This window comes from Thermobia domestica, chromosome 8 (assembly GCF_964235325.1).
Source record: "Thermobia domestica chromosome 8, izTheDome1.hap1.1, whole genome shotgun sequence".
NCBI lineage: Eukaryota > Metazoa > Arthropoda > Insecta > Zygentoma > Lepismatidae > Thermobia > Thermobia domestica.
Genome location: NC_137461.1, coordinates 243,897,545 through 243,924,556, shown reverse-complemented (window position 1 = coordinate 243,924,556; position 27,012 = coordinate 243,897,545). Strand labels below are relative to the sequence as shown.

Sequence of the window (27,012 nt, the reverse complement as noted above, 5' to 3'; positions counted from 1 at the left end):
CTAGAATAATGTAAGTTTTAATCTTGAGATTGAGTTACGTAAGGAAACGATAATTTAAAGGTTGAGTAGATCGAACATAAGTAGTTGCCAAAGGCAATAAATGTCGGAATACGTAATTATAACCTGTTGTAATTATGTTTTCAGCAATTTGATCAGGATGCGGTAATGTGATGTGACGAAGAGACAATAAGTGCTTAATAGGAAGACCGACTCCACCACGAGCAATATTTTGAGGAAAATCAGAACGAAACAAATGGTAATGTGGAAAATAGAAGCGGTCTGATGTTTTTAAGAAGGTTTCGTTGAGTATAATACAATCGATTTAGTGTAATGAAGCCATGATTTCGAGCAAAACTCTTAGATTTGATCGATCTGATATTGCAATAAAGAAGATTGACGACTCTTCTATTCCTGTTCCTGTCCATTCTATCCATGACTGGTAGATTCTGAATCAAAAAGGAAATGTAAAAAAAAAAAAAAAAAAAAAAAAGGCCGGAATAAGTGGCTGCATATGAATCTTAAAAATATCGTATTCTGCTTTAGTGGCATATGTAAAAATAGCATCACGCCGGAAAGGAAATGCATTCTCGAGCACTAGTATGATAAATTGCAATATGTTCTCCATGGTTGGATGAAGTAGAAGCGAAGTTTCAGTCCCAGTTGACACATTTGTTGAAATAAAAGACGTGTGGAGACGGAGTGGGACAACAGTCTCGGGTTTGTCAGGTAGAGGTTTTGGTTTATTTTTACATTGGCAGAAGTAAGTTGGACGATTGCCAATGCAGGTTTTTACAGACAGAAGGCTGATTAATGAATGTACAGTTTTACAATTTATGCGGCCCTTTACAATGAGAACAGACTGGACGAGAGTTATAAGTAATTGGTTAGGCAGTTCTTGCAACATAAAGAGAGAGGCGGTGGTGTTCGAGATGGCTCAATTTTGTGATAACAGCGATATATGAAAATTTCATTTTGAACTAGGTTTTCGATAAAGGTTTTGTCGTCAGTAGTAAGCGAACCATGTATGTTGGTCCTGTGGTATTTTTAATGCAAATAGCATGAGAAGAGTGGATGCTATATGCCTCTACTCTTCTTTACTCTTCAGAACTTCTTCCTCTATGATCGCGGGATCGATACGACGGATCACTACATGACTCGAAGATTCCAAGAATTGGATCTTTGCATTTTAGTGCCAAGCATCGGAGGACCTACCTTATAGATTAGATGCTGATAGAGATTCGGATTAGTGGTTTTAAGAATGATGCCGTTCTGGGCATTAATGAGTTGGTGCAAATCCAACGGAGTGGAATATCGTACCAGTTTCATATTAAATGATTTATGTAAGTTTGGTTCCAGCTGAGTGAGGAGTATAGAGATGACTTCGGAAACGACTTCTTCCATAGACGAGACAAAAGACTTAGCGGCTGTAAGTTGAGTGTCTATAGGTGCTATGGGTTTTGTAGAGTTTCAACAACCTTCTTATGAAAAAGACGAGCAGGGCTTTGAACGGTCCTGATCTCGAGGAGGAGTTTAAAGGAGCAGTTCGACTTAGAAATTCATTTTTACAATTTATTTCCATTTGTAGAGTTGAAAATTCTAAAGGGAATGGTGTTTGTTTGATTGCGATACGTTCAGTCGTTAGCGAGTAACAGAGGAAGAAAGATTTTGTGATGACGTCATAGGTGGGCAAGAGCAGGCTTACATACTACACAATGCCAAGTATTTCGTTTGTGAGAGGTGTGGTGGCACGTTCTAAGTGCGGTTTCCTTTTCCAGAACTGATTGCAAAGACTTACAAATATCATCTGCATGTAAAAGATGATATCTGATGGTGGGCTGTACAAACGTTTTTATAATATTATAAAACGTATCCTATAAAGCATGAGTTCAGAGTTTCAAAGAAAAAAAATCGAAACCAATATATAAATAGTTGGCGGACGAGATTGCTGCAACACCTAAGTATCTTTTCTTTAAGCATTCTTCCGATTCCCAAACATAAGTATGTTCATTTTCACGTTTTGTTGCAATTTTTAACGCTGACCCTATAATTTTGTGCTTCAAGGTATGTACAGGAGCGCAACATATGAGGCAAAAATGAAATAACATCTTCAGAATCATGAGTGACATCGTCTCTATTACCCTCTAATGCCTCGTCTTGACTACAACCATCAATTGCGTCTTGTACGATATTTGTACGTTGGTAGCTGGACATAGAACGGTGCTTGTTCAATGGCTCGGATTTTAAACCTTTCAATAATATACTTGGAACAGCATTCTTTCCTAGTTTGCGTGTAAATAATTCTCCTGGAATTAGCCAGAAGTGGATCTAGACGGTAAAAACTCAGGGCGGGGGGAGTCAGAACCCAGACTATGATATGTATATCATGTTTACTAAAAACTTTCAAAAATGTCTAAATAATAGCTTAAATCAATTTTGTCACTCAAAAACTGGGGGGCCTAGGCCCCCGGCCCCAGCCTAGATCCGCCACTGGCATTAACTTTTCTTTCAGTAAACTTAACTTCTCGAAGGCAGGCTCTTCAAGATGTTTGGAACACGAGTGATTTTATTTAGTACATTTTTTCCCATTGATTTTCTTGGGCCATAATTTATATTGATCTGGTGATTTCTCACGACTTAGAAACGTAAGAAAAGATACTTTACGTCCTCAGCTTCAATTGCACAAGAATTACAACCGAAAACACAGCAAGTGTTAGGCATTTCTACTTCACTTCACAGACACAGCACTCGCTGTAATAACACGTGTTTTTCTACTTCACACTAGTGTTTCTTTCAGAAAAAAATCCGGGGAGGGGGGGGGGGGAAGGGACACTTAGTATTCGGAGAGGCACATTATTTTTACACAGTACTATTATATTTATTACATTATAGACGTATTATTTTGGTCTCCTCCGGGGGAATCTCTCAGAGCTTCGGGAGACAGTGCCACCCCTAACATCATGTCTGGAAGAAACATTGTTTCGCACAACAAACGTAATTACTGCTCTATCTGTACTCTTTTTTTATACTAATGCTACAGGAAAAACAACTAACAAAAACTTCCTTCAAGAATTCAATACAGAGCAAGATTGCTAACAAATCCAAAACATAATATATTAAATCCAATGCACTATTAAATGTTTATCAGCTGCGTACAAGGGAGTGGTTGCTGACTCACATTGAGTTTCTCGCGTATCCCACCAATGACGTCACCATTTACGATTCATCAAAAACAAATGCCTGTAGAAGCTGAACGAGACGGCCTCTCAAGATATAAAAAAATACGGGTCTCTTATTTTTTGTCTCTCTTTCTATTGCACCAAACTTGTTTTTAACTCGAACTGCTCCTTTAAGAAGAACAGAAGCTTTGCGACTCTTAGCACGGGTTGTTTCCCGTCGAGATTCTATTGGTGGTCCAATTTCAGTTGATGGTAGTTCTAAGTGTTTCCCTTTGTTTGCAGATTCTAAGTTCAGTTTACGAGGCATGTGTTGTCGTCAGTGACTGCAGAAAGGTAAGCCTTTCGTCTGACGTGCTAAAATATAGAATACACTAGTTAACAAATTTAAACTTTTTGTTTGTTACATGAGAAAAATCACCTGATCTTAAATGAACTTTTTGCGCTGAATTCGAATATGCACTCGGTTTCTCTCCATCACGTACGATTTTCCCGTAACAGTGAGATTTTCGGGAAATTCCCTCAAAAATTTCCCTTTTTCAGATATTTTATTTCCCTAGCTCCTGTCCCCTTACATTTAGTAACATAGAAATTATACCTAAGTATACCTTGATTTATATTTAATAAACCCTAAAAGTTTCGTAAATATCGCTTTGTTCTTTCTAGAGAAATAAATATATTTGTATGTATACTGTGTGCACTGTTTATTGCACCTGATAGTAATGCTTTCAGATCTCCTGAGTTGGGGTAAAAACGATTTGCTTTATTACTACAAACACAGACATAAAAATGAATATTTACAATAGTCAACAACACACTTGTATTGCTCTCTGTAAATTAGAAACGTGTATAAAAATAGAATGTACTTCCAACGTATATTTTTTTTAAACGTACAGTATATGTATATCTTAATACATATATATACAATTCTCCAAGTTTTTTCGTTTTGTCCTGACCTAGTCTGTGAATTGCACCTGACAAAACAAGAGGCGGAATTTCTGGGATCAAGGCTCCAGCAGTGGAACTTATTGGATGCAGAAACGAACATATGAGTGTACAGGAAAAGGCATGTTCAATTTTCAAGCTATTTCTCAATGCAAGATAATGTGTGCGTATGTACGGATATAAATGGGTTGATGGTGGAGCTAGGAATTCCTTACGTTCCAGAAGAATGGAGGTTATTTATCGACGCGTCAGAGGTCAGCCTTAAAGCTGTCCTTTTACATAATGAAAAAAAAAACCTTGTATACCACTTGCGCACTCAGTGAAGATTAAGGAATCCTATGACACCATGTCAACTTTGCTAAATCTTATAAATTACAAGGACCATTGTTGGCAAATACGTTGTGATCTCAAGGTAGTTGGTATTTTATTAGGACTGCAGTGCGGTTACACGAAGTACCAATGTTTTTTATGTTTATGGGATAGCCGAGCTGATGACAAATATTATGAAGTGAAGGAAGGGGAACCTAGAGTGAATTACGTACCTGGAGAATGCAACGTCAAATACGCTCCTTTGGTAGATCCTAATAAGATATTACTACCGCCACTTCATATCAAGTTAGGACTTATGAAAGACTTTGTCAAAGCCATGGACACATCTGGTGAAGGTTTCAAGTATTTGCGAGATAAGTTCCCTAACCTGAGTGATGCTAAGATTTCAGCGGGAGTGTTTATTGGTCCCCAAATTAGGAAAGTAATGCTTGATGATAGCTTTGACAGCAAGTTAAACAGTGCTGAGCTAGCTGCCTGGACAACATTTAAGTGTGTTGTGTGCAACTTTCTGGGCAATAACAAAGCTGAGAGTTACACAGAAATCGTACAGGACATGATACAGAAATACAAAGAGTTGGGTTGTAGGATGTCTTTAAAAATCCACTTTTTGCACTCCCACCTCAGCTTCTTTCCTGCTAACCTAGGTGCTCTCAGCGACGAACAGGGGGAAAGATTCCACCAAGATATAATGGCAATGGAGAAAAGGTACCAGGGACGATGGGATCCTTCAATGATGGGGGACTATTGTTGGGTTCTTGTTAGAGAATGCAACATTTCTTACAAAAGAAGGAAGTAGTGTACGTTTTTGTAACCCAATGGAAGTTTCATATATTGTGATAGTTTTGATTGTCTTTTCATGACCTTTTGGTACATTTGTATTATTGTTTATTGTAAATTGTCACACTTGTAAATTATATTGTATTATATTTTATATATGTGTTTGTGGTAATAAAGCAAAACGTTTTACCTCAACTTAAGAGATCTGAAAGCATTACTATAAGGTGCAATAAACAGTACACACAGTATACATACAAACATATTTATTTGTCTAGAAAAAATAAAGCGATTATTACGAAACTTGGAGGGTTTGTTAAATATGAATCAAAGTATACTTAGGTATAATTTCTATGTTAGTATATGCAAGGGGACAAGATCTTGGGGTGTAAAATAAACGAAAAGGGAAATTTTTGAGGGATTTTCCCAAAAATCCCTCTGTTACGGGAAAATCGTACGTGTTGGAGAAAACCCGAGTGCATATTCGAATTCAGCGCAAAAAGTTCCTTTAAGAACAGGTATTTCCTTTTATGTAAGAAAACCTTTGTTAACTAGTGATATTTAAAAAGAACTCCAAAAGGCGTAAAAATTATTTTGTCAATCCTCTAAAGAGTATACTTATACCGTTCTCCGAAGTATGTACGAATGCTATACTTCGTCACCGATTCTACAATGACTGCTCTAAGAGAGGCTAGGTTTTCTGAACAATAACGTAACGATATTCTTGTAACGAACGTTACTTAACTTTTTTTTTTCTGTTTCTTCGTTCCACTACGTAGCCTCTTAGTAGAATCTAAGTTAAGCCGAACACCTGTGAGGATAATTCTCCATGTAACACAACTTTTAAAAAAATACGCTTTAATCCTTTTTTCCTATTCTTATTTAAAAAAATGACAAAGGAGAAGATTTCGCTTCGATAGTGAGTATTATATATCGTGAAATTTTCTCGAGTAATCTACACAGGTCTTTAAGGAAAGTTATTACAATACACCGTAAGCGCAGTGAGACATTATAAACAGGGAAAAATAGACAAGTTCTCGAAGAATTATAAAATGAAACATAAAATTAGCAAAAATATGAATTTTGCATAATATGTTTTTCTATTAATTGTTCCGTTGGCAATAACTACAACACTACATTCATATTAGAGATTATTTCTTCCTCCCTCCTCTTCGTCAAATTTCCAAAAATTTTTCCTTAGTAGTACCTTACACCATAAAATCTATGCCGTGTCCAGATTTCAAATTTCTAGCCTAAGCGGTTTAGCTTGGGTGTTGATCAGTCAGTATATCTTCTTTTATATATGGTAGGTCGACTAGATATCACGTTTTCAACGGGTTGTCCCTTTTTTATTTATTCTTTTTAAGAAAAAAAGCATCCCGCTTTTAGTTCGAAGTTACATAGGCGTGCACCTAGAATTTTTTGTTGGGTGCAGTCCATTTTTCTGGGAGGGGGGAGTCCCATACTACAAGGCACTACGTCTAAGGCGTTATTCTACCCTCGAATAGAGAAAAATAAAGTACTGTGACCTATATTCTCAGAAAATAGATTTTTTAAAAAGAATAGAAAGAGTACAGATGAAGTGAGAGACCAAATATTTATGTTACATCAATCATTGTTCCAATGCAGAAGCACAGTTTTATCATGAAAGTGTAAACATTCTTGTCTAGTTACGAAAGAGCCGAATCCGGCGACAGGCCCGTATCCAGGGGGGTCTAGGGAAGGCCGCCCTTCCCCCGTAAATTTTTGCTGGCCTCCTAAAATTTTCACGATAGGCTTGCCAATGAACTATAATATGGTGATGAACTATCATATGGTTGGATCGGGTCCCCCTAACTTTAGCTGGGCCCCCCTACATTTTTGGGCTGGCTACGGGCCTTTCCGGCGACCTTCCGCTGGGGTAGTATATTAGTAATTTATATATATATATATATATATATATATATATATAGGAGTCATGACTGACCAATTAACTAGCTGGTCAACGCTGAGGTCAAATCGCACAAGGTAGAGACTTGTAATTTTGACAGTGCATATAGGAATTGTAACGTAATAGGATGCCATTTAAGGAACGATTTTTTAAAAAATCGATGGAAAAAAGTGGGGAGGTAACTGGGAGTAGCAATTATTACAGTAACATGTCCATATCTCCGAATCTGTGAAGAGTAGAGACATGAAAATCACGAACTTCATGAAATCTCTGAAGGGTATATGAACTTCACATTTAAAATAACTAGACGCGTGTTTTTACCGTTTCTTGATATTGTAATGTAATTCCCCCAAAATATCAATGTATATTAAAAATTCGTTATTGCAAGTAAAAAAAAAACAAGTTTCTATAAATAAAAAGACTCACTATCAAGAAAGTGAAAACAGGTAACGAAAATGACAATATCGAAAAATTACAACAAGTAAACAAGGAACTCATATATGTGGAAGGTCAAAAATAAACTAATCAAAAGTAAACAGAGTCAGAATTGTCAGATCAATCATCACAACGTACTGAGAAAAAAAATTCTAGGTGGCATACTTAAAAAGGTAGCTTGCATGCGTAATTCCTGTAGTTTATGACTTCACGTACAGTACAACAGACGTATAACTGAAAACGTATGTTATATAGTACTTTACATATAAGTATTTCATCTATACGTACTTTCCGTATGAAACAATATAGGTGGTCAGGATCTCACATATGGACGTATATAGCATATAGCTAAGGAATGTAACATAAGTATATGTACGTGATATACGGAAAACAGTTAGATGTCAGACATCCTGCAACGGCATGATGTAACATCTAAGGGCAATGGCTAACGTATGTTCCGTACTGATTTCTGTAGTATCTAAGCAAAAGGATTCCGTATATTTGTACAATATACCGCTGTCCCAAGAACGGATTGTTCTCAGTGCAGCCTAAACAGTCAGTCAAGTGGTTGAAAACAGACTGTAAATCAGAATGGTCTTTAGTTCGTTAAATTCTACATCCTTCTTGTAAGTAAAACCTTAATTTAGTTATGTAACGAACAACATATAAGAAGTTCTTAATCCATGGAGGTGTTCTTCCTGAATAAGCAATGATTTAATTGTAACTATTTGTATTATGACTTAAAATTCAATTCAATGTAACATCAGGGGGTAAAAGTGAGGGGAACGCGGGGGACGTCATCCCCTCACCTCTAAAAAATATGTACAGCGTCTCCCAGTTCCTAAAAATAATACAATGGACATAGATAGGCAGGGGGACGGCGTGACGTCATACCGCTGCCTACCGTCCCCTACCTTTTCAGATCCACTTTTACCCGTGTGTAACATCATGTATAAATATAATAAGAGAGGCATCTAAATTGATTAGTTTTACTACCGAAAACCTATTTTGATATCTTTAGCAGAAGTAAATGTTTTATTTAAATATTGTGATGGTAATGAGCAGTTATCTTACAACCTTTTATTTTATTCTGTACCTTCGTTTTATAATAAGAAAATTTCTATAGGCTTATTTTAAAGTTACGAAATAATATTTGCCCTTGGAAGGAATAAAAAACAGAAAGAAAAAAGTGAGGAAGTATCAACTTTTATAACCGGATGGCCATATTTCAAAATCCTTCAAGATTAGAGACGTGAAATTTGGTATTAAGAATTTTCATTTAGACTAATTATTTTTTATTTATTTATTTATTTATTTATTTATTTATTTATTTATTGCGGTTTTTGATATTTCTCCTACAAAGATGAAAAAAATGCTGGTAGAAAAAGAAATTGAGTTTCAATTTTTAAAATAAGATCACCATATCTCAAAATCCGTTAAGGTTAGATACATAGAAGCTTCTTTTTATTCTTTTAACTTAAAATAACTTCATGGCTGAAATACCCGTTCTTCGCATGGGGAGATTCGATTTATGGAAAATACTATGTAAAAAAAAAATCGGCATTATATCTGAAGTACTCACCCACTACTTCTATAAAAATTGTTGTCGAAGTATCGCAGGATTCTGAAACTGGTTATTTGGATAGAGCACATACCAGTTCCTAAGTGAAGTCTTGGTCCGACTACAATAGGTTCTATAGTTTTGGAGGTATGGGCCTTTAAAGTTTTACACTATATATATATATATATATATATATATATATATATATATATATATATATATATATATATATATATATAGGGAGAGAAAGAGAAAGAGGGAGAGTTTAAATAAGCCATTTTCCAGTGATTATTAATGTTTCTCTTAGAAAGGAAGATAAATTAAAGGGTGGGGGTTGTAATTGTTATAATATGATAACCATATCTCGAACTCCCTTTAATTAAAGACATGTTTCAGCTTTGAACTAAAGTCTTTATTTATCATATCTCTTTCTTCATGTACCGTACTTTACATTATTTTGAGGTTTTCAAATTTCCACTATTTTCCACTAAAAAGTGCCTGTAATTTAGTATGCATATAATTTTATATAGTGATTTCATTGAAACTCATCATAATTCGTCGCAAATATCCAAAACCATAGCTAGGAGTGGCTGTCGTGGGAGCGCTGATAGCAATGGGGCGCCGAACGAGCAAGAAGAAAGAAAAAGTGTTGGAAATGAGTAAACGACGCGTCGCCCCGTAAAAGTATTGGCTCCCTATTAAATCAATATTGTTGTCGGTTTGCAAAGAAATAATTTCTTAAAAAATTTTCTTGCTTGCTATTATGCTTGCAATCTATACATTTTAATGAGTTACAAGTTTTTACTTATTAATTAAAGAAAGTTATTATATATTATTTCTTAATGGCGATGTGATATACATGCTGCCAAGTAATGACTTATAATGTACACAGGAACGTTGTCAAAATAAGAAGCAGTCAAAGTCTGAAATAGCTGTCCTGTGTTTTAATGTTGGTGAGTTTGGTTAGTTAATCACGGTTTTCTACCCAATCGGATTCATCACGATGAGAATTAAGCTCTGAAGAATGAAAGGAATAAAGAGACGCAAGCACATGGGCGCCCGTAAGATTTTTTCCAAGGAGAGGCAACACACACACACACACACACACATATATATATATATATATATATATATATATATATATATATATATATATATATATATATATATATATATATATATATATATATATATATATATATATATATCCCACTCACACAATCACATCAAAAGACGTATGCACGTAATCCTTCATGTCGAACTGATCAATTATTTCAGCACATAGTAGAACTTCATTAACTATATAGTAAACATATATAAAAAATCAACAGATTAGATACTAGGATAGCATTGATAGGAAAAAGACACAGCACAAGTAATTTACTTAGCCTACATTTCATTCACTGGTTTTCGTCAAACAGAAATTTTAGCAGACGAGGACAGTGATGATGCTTATGTATGAAGGGTGATATGTTTATGTACTTTATTTACAACTCAGGCATATCACAACCACAGCTAATGAACTGTATGATTAAACCCATATTACTGATTCACCCAGATATCATGAAGGAACGACAAATAAGACTTGACGAATATTTTAGATGTTACTTGCTTCAATTCTTATTTAAAGGTACATGTGTTAATATGATAAATATAACATGCTTTGTTCATATGTTAATATACTGATATAATACTTAAATATTAGTACAATGAATTACTTATCTTAACATCTTTCTGCAGTAATCGTTGCTTGCTGCTAGCTAAACCACATGTTGCTTGCTAACCATCATACTTTGTCTTCGATCACACATAAACTGAGTAACACTCTAAAACACCGTTAAGAACATGTGAATTGTATATTAATAAACATGAGTGTTTCTCTAAAACCTATGAATAAATGCTTTTCTGAAACTATTAATGAATATGCTTGCCTAGTTGCACTTCACAGCACATTGTCGAATGCACAGACACAACTTGAATAGCACACTGAAGGCACTGTTGCCAGCCAATGCAAACACAACTCACTAAAACTCACCAGAAAAATCACTAAAAGAATCACAAAGAATTCACTAAAACCATTAAACTATATACAAAAAATGAAACTGATATGAATAAAAATAATGCACATATGCAAGCTTATCCATTATCCCCTTCCTTGATTGGACACAATCAATTAATGCTCTAGGGGCAAAGGAATTAATTTAGCAACACTGCGCCGAAAAATGCCACTTTTATACTTCACAGTTGCCACTCGCACTAAATTATCACTGCCCGGATGAACTTCTTCAACTTCCACACTTGAGGAGGAACATTCTCTTCTTTTAACAATACAACCATGCCCGGTTGTAGATTAGGCTGAGCTGACTTCCATTTTCTTCTTTGTTGTAACTGGTTGAGGTAATCCCTTGACCAACGTTTCCAAATATGCTGCTTCATTTGTTGAATCCGTTGCCATCTGCCTAGTCTGTTGATAGGTGCGCCCAGTAGATCTGGTTCCGGAAGGCTGAGAAGTGTAGCTCCCATCAAAAAATGTCCTGTACTGAGATACATTGGATCTGTAGGATCGTTGGAAATGGCTGTCAATGGTCTTGAATTTAGAATGGCTTCAATTTGAATAAGTAACGTATTCAACTCTTCGTATGTCAGACTTGCTGTTCCTGCTGCACGCCGTAGGTGGTACTTCATGGATTTTATTGAACTTTCCCATGACCCCATGTGAGGAGATCTGGCAGGAATGAATTTCCATTCTAAACCTTCTTGAGCTGAGTATTCCAGGATGTCCTTTCGGTTAGTCTTAGATTCAAAAAATTGTTGCAATTCTCGATTGGCGCGAACAAAGTTTGAGCCATTGTCGCTACAGATAGATAAGCATTTACCTCGCCTAGCAACAAATCTCTTCAATGCTGCGATGAAGGCTTGAGAAGTTAAGACTGAAACTATTTCTATGTGAACTGCTCTAGTGGCTAAACAGATGAACAACGCTGCATAGACCTTCATTTGAATTTTGCTGCGAATTCTGGGCTTGACATAAAAGAATCCTGCGTAGTCCACTCCCACGTGTACAAATGGTCTTGCTTCATTTACTCTTTCCTTGGGTAAGTGTCCCATTAACTGTGATGAACTTGTTGATCTCCACTTGAAACAAACCAAACAATTGTGTACTATTGCCTTGACCATCTTCTTAGCTCTTGGAATCCAATATCTGGTACGCAAAGATGCAATAAGAAGTTGTGGTCCTGCATGAAGCAACCTTTTATGTTCGTCTTTGACTATCAGGTGGGTGAAATGATGTCCTGCAGGTAAGATGAATTGATGCTTGTTATCGTACTCCAAGTTTGAATGTTCCAATCTTCCTCCTACTCTTAGCATTCCTTCCGTGTCCAGAAATGGAAAAAGATCCTTGATTGGGCTCTTTGTTGAAACTTCCATTTGTTGCTGCAAGTTCAATATTTCTTGATGATAGGTAGTATGTTGTACTATCTTGATACATCTGTGTAACGCTAAACGAAGTTCCGAAGCGTCAAGACTATCGGTTCTTCTTTCTGATTTCTTGGAAAGACAATTCTGTTTGAATCGCAAACAATATGCTACTACTCTCAACATTTTGTTTAACGATGAATATCTTTTCATAAAGCTCGTTTCATGAACTGCCACCAAACTTATCATGACCTTCTTCTCTTCTGGAATATTAGCCGGCTCATTTTGTTCTTGACATGGCCATTATGCTGTGTGAAGAAACTCTGGACCATGCCACCATTCTCGAGACTGGATAAGAGTGTTGGGATCCGCTTCTCGACTAACTATGTCTGCCGCATTTTCTTTACTAGGCACGTGGTGCCATTGATTGATTGATGTGATTCTCTGAATTTGAGCCACCCTGTTGGATACAAATGTCTTCCAACGATTGGGAGGTGATTTGATCCATGACAAAACTATCGTCGAGTCTGTCCACAGGTGTATACCACTGATCTCTATTTTCAATATGGAGAGTGTTTTGTCTATTAGCTTCGCAAGTAACAGTGCTCCACATAATTCCAATCTAGGCAAGGTTTGCTTCTTCAGTGGTGCAATCTTCGACTTTAAACATAGTAAATTGACTTCAATGTTTCCTTGATCGTCTGTAGCCCTGATATACACCACTGCTTCAAAATTTTCTTCACTTGCATCGCAGAAACCATGTAATTGAATTTCCTTAACGTTCTCCAAAGACATTACGTTTCTTGTAATTTGTATCTTCGCCATCGCAGGTAGCCAAGACTTTAATTGATTCCACTCAACTTGTAGGACTGTGTCTAATGAGTCATTACAATCCATTCCTGTCTTCCACAACTTCTGTAAGAAATTCTTGTATTTGATGACAACTGGAGCGATTAGACCTAATGGATCGAAGAGAGATGACACTATGCTGACGACTTGTCTTTTTGTCATTGCAACATTACTTTCTACTGCAGTTCCATTTTTACAAATTTTGTTCGAAATTATAAGTTTGTCTGTTAATGGAATCCATGCTATTCCTAAAGTCTTAACACCGTCTTGCTGACCAAGTATGATTGGCTGTTGTTTTTCCCTGAAGTCTTCAGGAACTCCTTGAAGTACTTCTTCTTTGTTAGAACTCCATTTACAAAGCTTGAAACCTGCTCTGCTTAAAATATTAATAAGATCCTTCTGAAGTTCTAAGGCCTTTGACACGTTTGGTACTGATTTTAACACATCATCAATGTAGAAATTGTGTTTTATTACTTCTGCTGCTTCTGGAAATTCCTTGGAATTTTCCTCCGCTATTTGCTTCAGACATCTTGTTGCCAAGAAGGATGCTGACGACGTCCCGTACGTGACTGTTTGTAACTCATACGACTGGATCGGTTTTTCTATTGAGTTTCTCCAAAGGATGCGTTGTAAACACTTGTCCTCATCATGAATTAATATTTGGCGGTACATTTTCTCTAAGTCTGCTGTAAATGCAACTGGGTACAACCGAAACCTTAAAATAATGGAGTACAAGTCATCTTGAACAATTGGCCCAACTTGAAGAATGTCATTCAATGATTTGCTATTAGACATTTTTGCACTTGCATCAAAAACCACTCTTAATTTAGTTGTTGTACTGTCCATCTTGAATACAGGATAATGTGGAAGATAACAACTGCTGCTGCTGTTCACGTCTTCTTCTGTAACTTTTCGCATGTGACCCAAACTTAAATACTCATCCATGAAGGCGGCATATTGTTTATGAAACTCAGGATTTTGTAGCAATCTTCTTTCAAGCTGCTTTAATCTTTATAGTGCCATGTTGTAAGACTCTCCTAAAGCTGCATTCTCTTCCTTCTTTGGTAATTTGACAATAAATCTTCCGTCCCCATTTCTGGTTGTATTTTGTAAAAAATGCTTCTCACAATTTTCTTCTTCCGGCGTGTAAATCTTAGTCTGAAGATCTTCGAGTTCCCAGAATTTTCTCAATTGTGTATCCAAGTCTGTCTCTATCTGAGCAAAACATGAAATTACCGACTGGTTGGCTTCTTCAGGTATTGAAGGCATATTTCCGACGACAACGTATCCTAGCTTCGTTTCCTGCAAAACTGGATAATGTCCTTTTCTAGTCATCTGGCCTGGCTCAAGGAGACTGTAGAATAACCCCGCACCTATAAGCATGTCTACTGACAACGAGCGATGAAAATTTGGATCGGCTAAGCAAATATCCTTTGGCAAGTTCCAATTACTGTAATCAATATCCTTAGAAGGTATGCAACCTGTAATGTTTGGCAATACTAAACAATCGACCACTGCATTAAATTCACATGTTCTTGAATAAATATGAACTTCAACACTGTACTGAGCTTCGGAGGTTACAGAATTGATACCTCTAATGGGAACACGCTTTTTCGTTTTCTTGAGACCTAATCTATGAACTAAAGCTTCGCTTACAAAATTCGATTGAGACGCTGCATCTAATAACACTCTGCATTGTTGAAAACGACCTTTAGTGTCTGTTACGTTAACTAACGCTGTTGCTAATAAGACTTGCTGACCATAATTAATCTTAAATGAGCAATAAGAGTCCTGTGGTTGAACTTTAACCTGATTCTGTTCCTTAACTTTAGGTACGTTAGTAGTATTGTTATTTGTTTTGCTTGAACTGTCTTTGTTAGTAGCCTCCTGAGTAGTATCTTCATGCAACAGTGTATTATGCTTAAAATTGCATTTCTTACAAGTACTTGATTTGTATGCCCTTACTTGATGTTTATTACCTAAGCAATTAAAACATAGTTTATTTTGCTTCACGAGCTCCTTTCTTTGATTAATGTTAGCACTCAGAAATTCTGGGCAGCGAAAAACAGCATGCGTTTCTTTGCTACGGCAAATATTACATGCATTTGGAAGCATAGTAACAAACGAATTCACTTGATTGTTATTCTTTCTTTTTGCTTTGGAATCTACACTTTTGTTGTCTTAAGTACTTTCAGATTGAGTAGGACGAATGTTTTCTAACATTTGACAACGACCTTCTAAAGATGAAAATAATTCTGATAACGATGGAAAGGAGTCACTACTTTGCTCAGCTTCCCATTCCCTTTTGCTTGCCGAATCAAGTTTTTCCACTAAATGTTGTGTTAGTAGTACGTCATGCAAAGGTTTGTCCAAATTCAATGCTTCAAGGGCTTGAAAATTACTACGTGCAGTATTTATAAATTGTCTAATGTCTTTAGCGTTTTCTTTCATTACTGGCTTGATATTGAGCAACCCTCGTACATATGTCGAAGCTATCAACCGTTTGTTTTCGTAGCGTTCAACAAGAAGCTTCCACGCAATTTCGTAATTTACTTCTACCGTTGGAAGATTTGCTATTAATGTAAACGCTTCTACCTTGAGCGATGTGCGCAAATATTGAAACTTACAAACTGTACTTAATGATTCGTTATTGTGAATAAGGGAAATGAAAATGTCTTTAAAGGGCGACCACTCCTCGCATTTACCGCAAAATGTGGGCAAAGAAATTTTAGGCAACTGTACTGAATTGCTAGAATTTGTAGCTTTGTTATTTGCTGTCCCTGAATCCGTTTTTTGTTCAAAACTATCAATAAATTCTTGTAACTTAACCTTTGAATCATAATACAGTTCCTCGAATGTAATTCTGTGCGTTTCTTGTTCACCCGTCTCATCCAAGAGCTCTATTTCTGACTGTATCTCATCAAACTTAATAAAAACCCCTTCAAGTGCAACTAGCCTTGTTCTTGCTTCTTGTATGCTAGGTTTGTTTTCATTCTGTAGTTTTTGAAGAAATATCTGTATTCTTGTTGCCTGACCTTTGACCGAAGCACGTTTCTTAATTAATTGACCCAACTGCGCTTCTGCCATTGTTTCAGTCCTTTTTTTTTAACTACACAAACCGCTGACAATATATTTTACTTTTCACTTCTGAGTGACCTACAAACGTGTAACCTTGAATTCAGCTGGGTTGAATGCACACACACCACTGTACTGATATGAACAGTTCTGTCCTGCTTATGACAGCAGCACCCACACAAACACACACACGAGAACAAAGAATGCAGTCACGTTTCCCGTTCTGATATCCGGTGGACGGAGGACCAAAAAAAATGATGATGCTTATGTATGAAGGGTGATATGTTTATGTACTTTATTTACAACTCAGGCATATCACAACCACAGCTAATGAACTGTATGATTAAACCCATATTACTGATTCACCCAGATATCATGAAGGAACGACAAATAAGACTTGACGAATATTTTAGATGTTACTTGCTTCAATTCTTATTTAAAGGTACATGTGTTAATATGATAAATATAACATGCTTTGTTCATATGTTAATATACTGATATAATACTTAAATATTAGTACAATGAATTACTTATCTTAACATCTTTCTGCAGTAATCGTTGCTTGCTGCTAGCTAAACCACATGTTGCTTGCTAACCATCATACTTTGTCTTCGATCACACATAAACTGAGTAACACTCTAAAACACCGTTAAGAACATGTGAATTGTATATTAATAAACATGAGTGTTTCTCTAAAACCTATGAATAAATGCTTTTCTGAAACTATTAATGAATATGCTTGCCTAGTTGCACTTCACAGCACATTGTCGAATGCACAGACACAACTTGAATAGCACACTGAAGGCACTGTTGCCAGCCAATGCAAACACAACTCACTAAAACTCACCAGAAAAATCACTAAAAGAATCACAAAGAATTCACTAAAACCATTAAACTATATACAAAAAATGAAACTGATATGAATAAAAATAATGCACATATGCAAGCTTATCCAGACAGTCCTTAGCGAATTTTTAATTTGCTTGCTCTATAAACACATGCTTGTTTAAAAGCACATTTTTTCGGTGGGCGCAATATACACAGTCCACTGAGTCTTTCCTTCTCCATTCTTGAGCGTAACCAAGACTTTACTCTCATTAAAGCAGTGGTGCCCCCCCCCCTCATGTCCATGACGCATCCCCCTCAATTGCCTATCCGTAGGTGTTCTTCCATGAAAAAAAAACTTTTCGATTAATTTTTACACCCTCTCAGACACATTTAAATAGATTTTTACCCCCGCCCAATATTTCAATGACGCAGTTTGCGTCATAGCCTCCCCTTGTGGGCACCCCTGCATTAAAGTACTAAATAAACTTTCCACTTTGCAAGTAGTCGCTAAAGGAAAGAAGTATTTCTCTTACACTCCCAACAGCGACAGCCGAGGCTTCTGTAGCTGTGTATAGTTAATGAAACAAATGAAATGAAATTTTTAAGTTTTACGTCTCACGATTATGCCGGCTAGGCTAAAGGAGACAGTGATGATGAGAAATGAATGAAATGGTGGTGTTCGGCCGCATTTCATTATTCTTTTGTTTTGTATTTGGCAACACTGGATAATTTATAGTGCTTTATAAGTGTCAACGTGGCGTGTGTGACTGCATAGTGTGTAGTTGCTTATGCGTAGCAATTATTGTATTTAGTTGTGTGTTTACAATATAATAAATAGTATATTGTACAACGAACTTTGTGTTCAAAATAATACAGTCCACGAACATTAAAGTGGTCCTCCGGGCCGGATTTTGTTCCAGTTGTGCATGTGCGTGGTTTGCAAACTTGTGCCGCAGTATCTTCATTTTGTAGTGCATTGTCAAAGTGGTGCAGAATTATAACAATGGAAGAACTCATAGGTAAGAAAACTGTCTTGAAACGTGAAGTGACAAGGTTAACACATAAAGTGAACGAGAATAAAGACAAGCCTTACTTCAGTATCAAGCTGTACACTGAACGTGCTACGCAATTACATGGTGATAGCACAGAGCTCATTACAAAGTTCATTTCTGTGGGTGGTGAAAGTGAGTTTGCAACATATGACGGAGAATTTAATGAAGTGCAAAATAAGTTGGACTCTGTCTTAGAAATTTTGTACAATATGCAGTCACCTAATACTGAACAGGTAAATACATCTAATAAACAGTGCACAGATGTGAAGTTGCCAGACTTAGAACTCCCTACATTTTGTGGTAGAGTGCAAGATTGGCTATCGTTTCGTGACTTATTTGTAGCTGCTGTTCATAATAACAATCGGTTAGGAAATGCTCAAAAGTTGCAGTATTTGAAGACAGCTGTATCAGGAGAACCTGCTGTATTGTTGCAGTCTATTTCCATATCTGATGATAACTATAAAGTAGCATGGGAGTTACTTAAATCAAGATATGAAGACGTGAGGGAGCTAGCAAATCATATTTTGAGCAAGTTGATTATTCAACCAGCTGTGAAGAATGAGTCATCAGGTGAGTTACGAAGATTAGTTGACAATAGTGTTCAGTGTGTGTGTGAACTTAAATCCTTGGGCCTTCCAGTGGAACATTGGGATGTGATTTTAATTTACCATGTGGGTGAGAAGCTAGATAAGAACACCAGAAAACAATGGGAGCTTTCATTGAAGAAAAACGAACAACCAACTTTCGACCAGCTGAAAGAGTTCATATTACAACGTGCCAAAGCGTTAGCTGCAGTGAGTGCAAGGTCACCGGCAGACACGTCTGCTTTAAAAACAAACAAAAAAGGCAACACGTTAGTGCATCATTCAAATCCAATTGTGTCGTGTATCATGTGTAAAAATAACCACAAGCTATATAAGTGTCAAGAGTTCATAAATATGTCAGTAAATGATAGGCATAGTTTTGTGAAAAAGAATTCGCTTTGTTTCAATCGTTTGACCTTAAATTGTTCCGTGAATAAGTGTAATGTGAAGCAGGGTTGCCACACTTGCAACAAAAAACATCATACTTTATTGCATTTTGAAAAGAAGGATAAAGTAGATCAAGTAAATTGTTCTCATTCTATAAATCAAAAACTAATTCCTCAGGTGTTGTTGTCCACCGCTGTCATAAATATCAAAGATAATGCAAATAAGTTGATACAATTTCGTGCACTTATCGACTGTGGTAGTGAATTATCGTTTGTAACTGAACGCTGCGTCCAGAAATTACGCATAAACAAAGAGAAAATAAACATTAGCATATCAGGTGTTACTGGTTCTAACGTTGGAAATTCTCATGCAATAGTTGATTTGTGTTTTCAGTCATTGTACAGTAATAATAATATTCATACTAAAGCAATAGTAGTCCCAAGAATCACAAGTAACTTACCCAGAGTAACTATTCAAAATATAGGTAATTGGGAAATTGTCAAACAAGTAAGCTTAGCAGATCCACAGTTTAATAAAAGTGGCCCTATTGATGTGTTATTAGGTGCTGATGTTTTCCCATTATTTTTGCTCAGTGGGAGACACGTAGGTACGAATGGGGCTCCGTCTGCCATTGAAACAGTGTTAGGTTGGGTATTGTGTGGTCAGATTAACTTAACGAATAACACATCAAGTGTTCAGTCATATTTTGTTTCTGTTGATCTCAATAAAACATTGCAAAGATTCTGGGAAGTAGAAGAGTTGCCAACTGTACAACATTTATCCGTTGAAGAGCAAAAATGTGAGCAGTATTTTGCTGAAACTCACAAACGTGATGTTGATGGCAAATATATTGTAAAATTGCCTTTTAAAGAAAATGTTGAGCCTCTAGGTGTATCACGGGACACAGCAGTAAAGCGATTATGCCAGATGGAACGTAAGTTACAGAAAGATCCTGATTTATGTAAACAATATTGTGATTTCATGAAGGAGTACTTAGACTTAGGTCACATGGAAAAAATTCCTGATATAGAACTTGATAAGCTTGTATCTGAATCTTATTATCTGCCGCATCATTGTGTCTTAAATGAAAGTAGTTCTAACACTAAATTGCGGGTTGTATTTGATGGTAGTGCTAAAACTAGCAATGGAATATCTCTCAATGACAACTTAATGGTAGGTCCAAAATTACAAGATGATATTATCCCATTAATATTAAGGTTCAGAACTCATCCAATTGCAATGTGTGCTGATATAGCAAAAATGTACAGACAAGTTAAGGTAGATCAAACTGATTCTGATTACCAGAGAATAGTGTGGAGAGAAACAGTTGACCAACCTATTAGTGATTTTAGATTGTTAACTGTTACTTATGGAACCAGTTCGGCTCCATATCTTGCTGTAAAGTGTTTGCAACAGTTAGCTGTAGATGAAGGTTATTGTTATCCCAGAGCCGCAGAATTAGTCATGAATGATTTCTTTGTTGATAATTTAGTTTCAGGTGCAGCTGATAGTAGTGAAGCAATGGTCTTGTACTCAGAATTAACAGCATTATTACACAAAGGTGGTTTCGAATTAAGAAAATGGTCTACTAACGACATGAATGTGCTAAATAGTATACCTTCTCACTTAAGAGAAACTCAGTCGTTAATTTGTTTTAATGAAGATGAAAATGTAAAAGCTTTAGGTATACAGTGGAATCCATGAAGTGATTCATTTTCATTTTCTATTGTTGTTCCCACTTCTAAGTCAGTAATGACAAAATGAATGCTACTAGCTGATATTGCAAAATTGTATGATCCGCTTGGTTGGTTATCTCCAGTATCCATTGTTGCAAAATTGTTGCTACAATCATTATGGAAATTAAAAATTAAATGGGATGACGTACTTCCGAATGATATTGCTCGCTCGTGGGAAGTATATTGTCAAGAATTGCCATTGTTGAGATAGATTAAGATCAAAAGGTGTATTTCTTCTGAAAATATTGTGAAATATGATCTAATTGGGTTCTCAGATGCTAGTGAAAAGGCGTATGCTGCAGTAGCATATGTACGTTGTATAGATACATCTGGAAATGTGCAAGTATACCTAATTGCTGCAAAGACCAAAGTTGCCCCTATAAAGCAAATATCAATACCTAGGTTAGAATTGTGTGCTGCAGTATTGTTATGTAGATTAGTCAATACGGTCATTAAGGCGATGTTAATCAAGTTTGAACAGGTTGTCTGTTACACAGATTCTACAATTGTGTTAGCATGGCTTTCTTCATGTCCGAGTAAATGGAAAACATTTGTGGCTAACCGGGTATCTGAAATCCAACAATCAATTTTTATTAAATGGGCGCACACATCGAGCAAAGACAACCCAGCTGATTGTAGTTCTCGTGGTTTGAATCCGTCACAATTAGAGTCTTATTCACTATGGTGGAATGGGCCAAAGTGGTTGATGGAATCAGAGTTACCTATTGTAAATATTAATTGCAAAAATCTATATTCTGTTCAATGTGAGCAAAAGTCCTCAACTGTTAACATGCACATTAAGGTTGACTGTACAATAGTAGATAAATTTTCATCATTATCTAGGTTAGTTCGTGTTACTGTTTGGTGTAAAAGATTTATTAGGAATAGCAAAAGTAAACAGGAGTTAAGATGTAGTGGACCATTAACTATAAAGGAGTTGTCAAATGCATTAATGCATTGGATAAAACAAGCTCAAGAATCAGAATATCCACTTGAGATAAAATACTTACGTATGAAAAAACCTTTGCCTTATAATAGCAAACTATTGTGTTTAAATCCATTTCTTGATGAAAATGATGTCATGAGAGTTGGAGGTCGCTTGCAAAATGTTAGTGTAACATATGATTTCAAATATCCTATCTTACTTCCAAAACATGCTAGAATTACAGAACTTCTTGTAAAATCTGAACATATAAAGCATCTTCATGCAGGTTCACAGTTACTTTTATCTGTTTTGCATCAAAAGTTTTGGATTATTGGTGGTCGTGACTTTGTAAGGAAGATTGTAAAAAGTTGTGTAATATGTCACAAACAGTCAAGTGTAACAGCCTCTCAATTAATGGGTCAACTTCCTGTTGGTAGAGTAACACCAACTCGTCCATTTTTGCATTGCGGTTTAGATTATGCAGGTCCACTAATATTAAATAATATGAAAAGTCGAAATTCAAAATTGTTCAAAGGTTATGTAGCACTCTTCATTTGTTTCAGTGTCAAAGCAATCCATTTAGAATTGGTAAGTGATGCTTCAACAGAGTCATTTATTGCAGCTTTGAAACGTTTTATAGCTAGAAGGGGAAAACCTACTGATATTTACAGTGATTGTGGTTCAAATTTCATAGGTGCAAACAGAGAATTAAAATCCTCACTGAAACTTGTAACGAATGATGATTCAAAAGAGTCTGTATATAATTACCTCAGTATGCAATCTATAAATTGGCATTTTAATCCACCATCCTCACCTCACTTTGGAGGCATATGGGAAGCTGGTGTAAAGTCTGTCAAGTACCACTTGAGACGTGTAGTTGGTAACACTATACTCACATTTGAAGAAATGTATACAGTTTTGTGTCAGATTAAAGCATGTTTAAATTCTAGACCATTAACTGCTCTATCTTCTAATCCTAATGACTATCAGGTATTAACTCCTGGTCATTTTTTAATTCACGATGCATTAGTAGCAATACCTGAACCAAATTTGTGTGAATTAAAAATCAATCATATATCACGCTGGCAATTAACTCAAAGATTGGTCCAACATTTTTGGAACCGTTGGCAAACAGAATATTTGTCTCGGCTGCAACAAAGGCCAAAGTGGTGGTATAAACGTGCTAATATCAAGGTCAATGATTTAGTATTAGTAAAGGAAGATAAGACATCTCCTCAACATTGGAATTTAGCAAGAGTAGTTGCTGTTCATCCTGGTGTAGATAATATTGTTAAAACACTAGCAAAGGTGTTTTCAAACGACCAATTGTAAAAATTTCTCCTCTTCCATTTAATGAAGAATAATATGTAAAATGTGTAGTGTAGAGTAATGTGTAGAATAATATGTAGTGTTGAAATGATAGTTCAAGGTGGGCGGTATGTTCGGCCGCATTTCATTATTCTTTTGTTTTGTATTTGGCACCACTGGAGAATTTATAGTGCTTTATAAGTGTCAACGTGGCGTGTGTGACTGCATAGTGTGTAGTTGCTTATGCATAGCAATTATTGTATTTAGTTGTGTGTTTACAATATAATAAATAGTATATTGTACAACGAACTTTGTGTTCAAAATAATACAGTCCACGAACAGGTGGAATGAAGAAAATAAGAGAAAACGGAAGAACCCCGATTAAACCCACGCACACGGTGTTTGTCCAAAACAAAGTTCACTTGGCACGAGCTGGGATCGAGCCGAGGACCCCATGTACTAGTTGTGAAAGTTGGTGACATCTCAGCGATGATTTTCAAACATGTCCAAAATAACTTCAATGTGATCTTGTACCTTTCAAAGATTTATTGCCTCTCTCGGTAGGACATTTGTAGTTGGCTCTAAAATAGCACTGTATTTGGCCATGACGTGCATTGATATTATAAATGTACCAGACGACTCGGAAGAATGTGTGTACGCAATGAGAACTTTGTTGCTAGCTTCTGTTTCCATCAGAGGACAGCTGTTTTAGGCAATTCACTATTTCTGAGATTTTTTCTAAAATATTCTGCTGCTTTTGTTCTTTGCAGACCATATTTCACAGAAGAGAGACACATTAGGAACAAGATTTTTCTGACAGACCTTTCACAAAAAGAAAAAAAAATTCTATTTTGCATAGTTGCAACTGAATTTCGAATGTGTTTAACTTTATTAGTGCCATTAATAACCAAACTTAATTTATGACTAGTACAGTGAAGAAATAACGCCTTAGGATATTGTTTTTGTATTATTTTGTTCACACCACCTTCCACTCCTACCATTGTGACGCATCCGTCGTAACTCTGTCCACATAATTTCGACATATCAAGGTCACATTTTGACAAAAAGGATAGAACTTCAGTTACAATTGCCTTTGCATTAAGTTCCTGTAGAGCCACAAAACCAAGGAATTCTTCTATTTTGGGTTGATTTAGAGTTGAGTCTAAATATATAATTCCTACTGACAACTGCTCTACACCAAAAATGTCCACACTTTCATCAGCAATTACTCAGAATGATTTTCTTATTAACTATTTGATGGTTATTTGCTTAATTAACTAAAACATTTTAAAATTCATTTTCACAACTGAAATCAATTCATTTTGAATTCATTGTGAAGTATATTTCGCATTGCCAATCGTCCTTCAATGTGTTCTTTGAACACAGTGAGCCTTATGCAGAGTCGTTCTGACGAGAGATTAGTGCTCTACTAAAGAGTTCGACTAACATATGTTTCCTGCAGTAGTTAGGCCTTTAGTATGACGCTAATCATACGTCAAAACGACTCTGCATAAGGTGGAGTGCCTCCAGCCTTGACACGAAAGTCTAACAGATCAAGGAACACACCGAGTTTAATTAATCACCTCGAAGAGATATATCATGTGTTGTGCAGAAAAAGATGGAAGATAATATATAAAATACCTTTCTATTACTTTCAGCTTGCTCGATTCCGGAATTCGGAGAACGCTATTCTCATCGTTTTGCCTTTTAGAAAAAAAAGTCTTATATCCATTCTGAATACTGCACCATTAACCGGGATTTTTTTTTTTTTTTTAAATCTCATGTTCAGCTTCTGAAAGCAATTAAACTCAAACTTTTGTCACCAGAAGAGCCTATAAAAGTCGATAATCCAAGGAGGGCAATTGCCCCTTCTTGCCCCCCTCTGTTGGCGCCCATGCCACGCAAGCTGCTCTTTGAACGGGAATATTAAAAATAAAGATAAACAAGGGGATAATAAGATTTTCGAACTTGAAGCAGTTGTAGAATAGGGGCTTAATGGGTCAGAACTTAATGAATTTCGTATTTTTTCAAAGATCGCAACCAGTGATTATTTATTTATTGTTATTATTATTTTTTATTGTTTGACATGAAATGCTTCCAATTTGAAGGAATTTATTGGGATCACTTCTCCTTCAACTATTTGTATCGCTAGGATTTTATTGTATGATCTGTCAGGAAAGTAAATGTACACCTGTTTTTCGAGTCTGGCATTCCTGCTCTCCATCCGTGGAGAGTATGAGAATTAATTCAATCAAATGTTGACTGAGGGGCAAAAAGAAAAGTTTAATCTGAATAAGACATTGCAAAAGGACACAAGCTGTGAATACGAATAGTGCATAGTGTAAATAAAGGACGACACCGAAAGAGAAAGCCAGAAACAGCTGTTAAACTTAGAAAAAAGAGTAAAAATTGTTGAAGTGGGAACATAAAACACAAATACAACAAATACGCCGAAAACTAAACGTTCACCATGCTATGATGTTGGTGTAGTGGCTAGGGTGCTGGCTTACAAATGCAAAGGTCGCCAGTTCGAATCTTCGGTGAGGACATTTTTAAAAATTTTTGTTTATAATACATGCAGCTCATGAGAGATGGTAAAAGAGATCGTATTTAGTCTTTCGTAGCAATTATTATTGGTAAGGTTTAGTACTGATAATACTTTTTGTCTTTGCGTATTGCTTTTATTCTTTTCTTCATTTCAAAAGAGAAAAATATCCGAACAAATGCCACCAAAATTCCTCATATATTTTGAATGTAAACGCTATTTGCAATTAGTAAAGAATAAAAATTGAACGTTCCGATGTAGCTGCAAAAAGTAAAAAGAAAAACATGGAAGTAAACCAAACTCATGGTTATTAAAAATACAATTTCTACATGCCTTACACCTCCCGACCACGTTTCTACGTTAGCAAGTAAGAGGTTTGTGTTTAGGTCAGGCTGGTCAATACGTTTTGCAAAGGGGCCCTGTTTAGCTCTGACGCACCACAGGTGCGAGAAGGGAGCAAAACACTTTTTCTCTCTCCCTCTGTGTGTCTGTTTATCTATCTATCTGTATATATATATATATATATATATATAACGCTATTTGTGAATGCCGTAACTACCCTAATTTTCAGCGGATTGAGATGAAACTTGGCACAAACATTAATTGTTGAAATATCTTCAGTTCGTTAACCAGAATAATCAGACGAAAATGTTCAAAATGGCGGCCCTTTAAATTCTTAAAAACTTCGAAGGGAACCAAATTTCCCCCATAAATGGGTATTCAGAAAGTTTGAATAACTTTTCCTCTTTTACTGAAATATTTGTGTGCAGAGACTTATTGAAATATTGGACCCGATTAATCGCATAAAGAATGTTCACGCCCTTTCGCTACGGTCAGGCTTTTTTTTTTTTTTTTTTTTTTTGCAGGAGGGGGTTATTTTCGTATCGGAACAAGATGATTGCTAGTGATGATGTGAAATTACACATTGAAAGTGAAGTAACTTGTGAAACGTGTTATTTGAAAGAATAATATAATAAATGTGCTTTCCTCTAACACAGTGAGAGCGTGAATGGCGAGGAGTGTTATTTGGTTTGCTTTTTAGTAACACATTGCATTGCAAATAAAGGTAGGCAACATTAGTAGTAAGTAAAACAATAATAATAATAATAATAATAATAATAATAATAATAATAATAATAATAATAGGTGTTGTTTGTG

At 36.0% G+C, this 27,012-nt stretch overlaps 3 protein-coding genes across 3 annotated transcripts; 2 read left to right on the top strand and 1 right to left on the bottom strand.

Moving 5' to 3' along the window:
- Window positions 1-11,404: 11,404 nt before the first annotated feature.
- Window positions 11,405-14,359, bottom strand: LOC145692530 (uncharacterized). The gene is made up of 2 exons (XM_081767836.1): window positions 13,889-14,359; window positions 11,405-12,712 (listed from the first exon to the last, which is right to left on the bottom strand). The coding sequence occupies exons 1-2, from the start codon at window positions 14,357-14,359 to the stop codon at window positions 11,405-11,407; spliced, it is 1,779 nt and encodes a 592-aa protein (XP_081623962.1).
- A 3,961-nt stretch (window positions 14,360-18,320) lies between these two features.
- LOC145692529 (uncharacterized) lies at window positions 18,321-21,044 on the top strand. Its single transcript, XM_081767835.1, has one exon. It carries the CDS (start codon window positions 18,321-18,323, stop codon window positions 21,042-21,044), a length of 2,724 nt encoding a protein of 907 aa, XP_081623961.1.
- A 492-nt stretch (window positions 21,045-21,536) lies between these two features.
- On the top strand, window positions 21,537-23,333 carry LOC145692527 (uncharacterized). The gene has a single exon (XM_081767834.1). The coding sequence runs from the start codon at window positions 21,537-21,539 to the stop codon at window positions 23,331-23,333; it is 1,797 nt and encodes a 598-aa protein (XP_081623960.1).
- The last annotated feature ends 3,679 nt before the right edge of the window (window positions 23,334-27,012 follow it).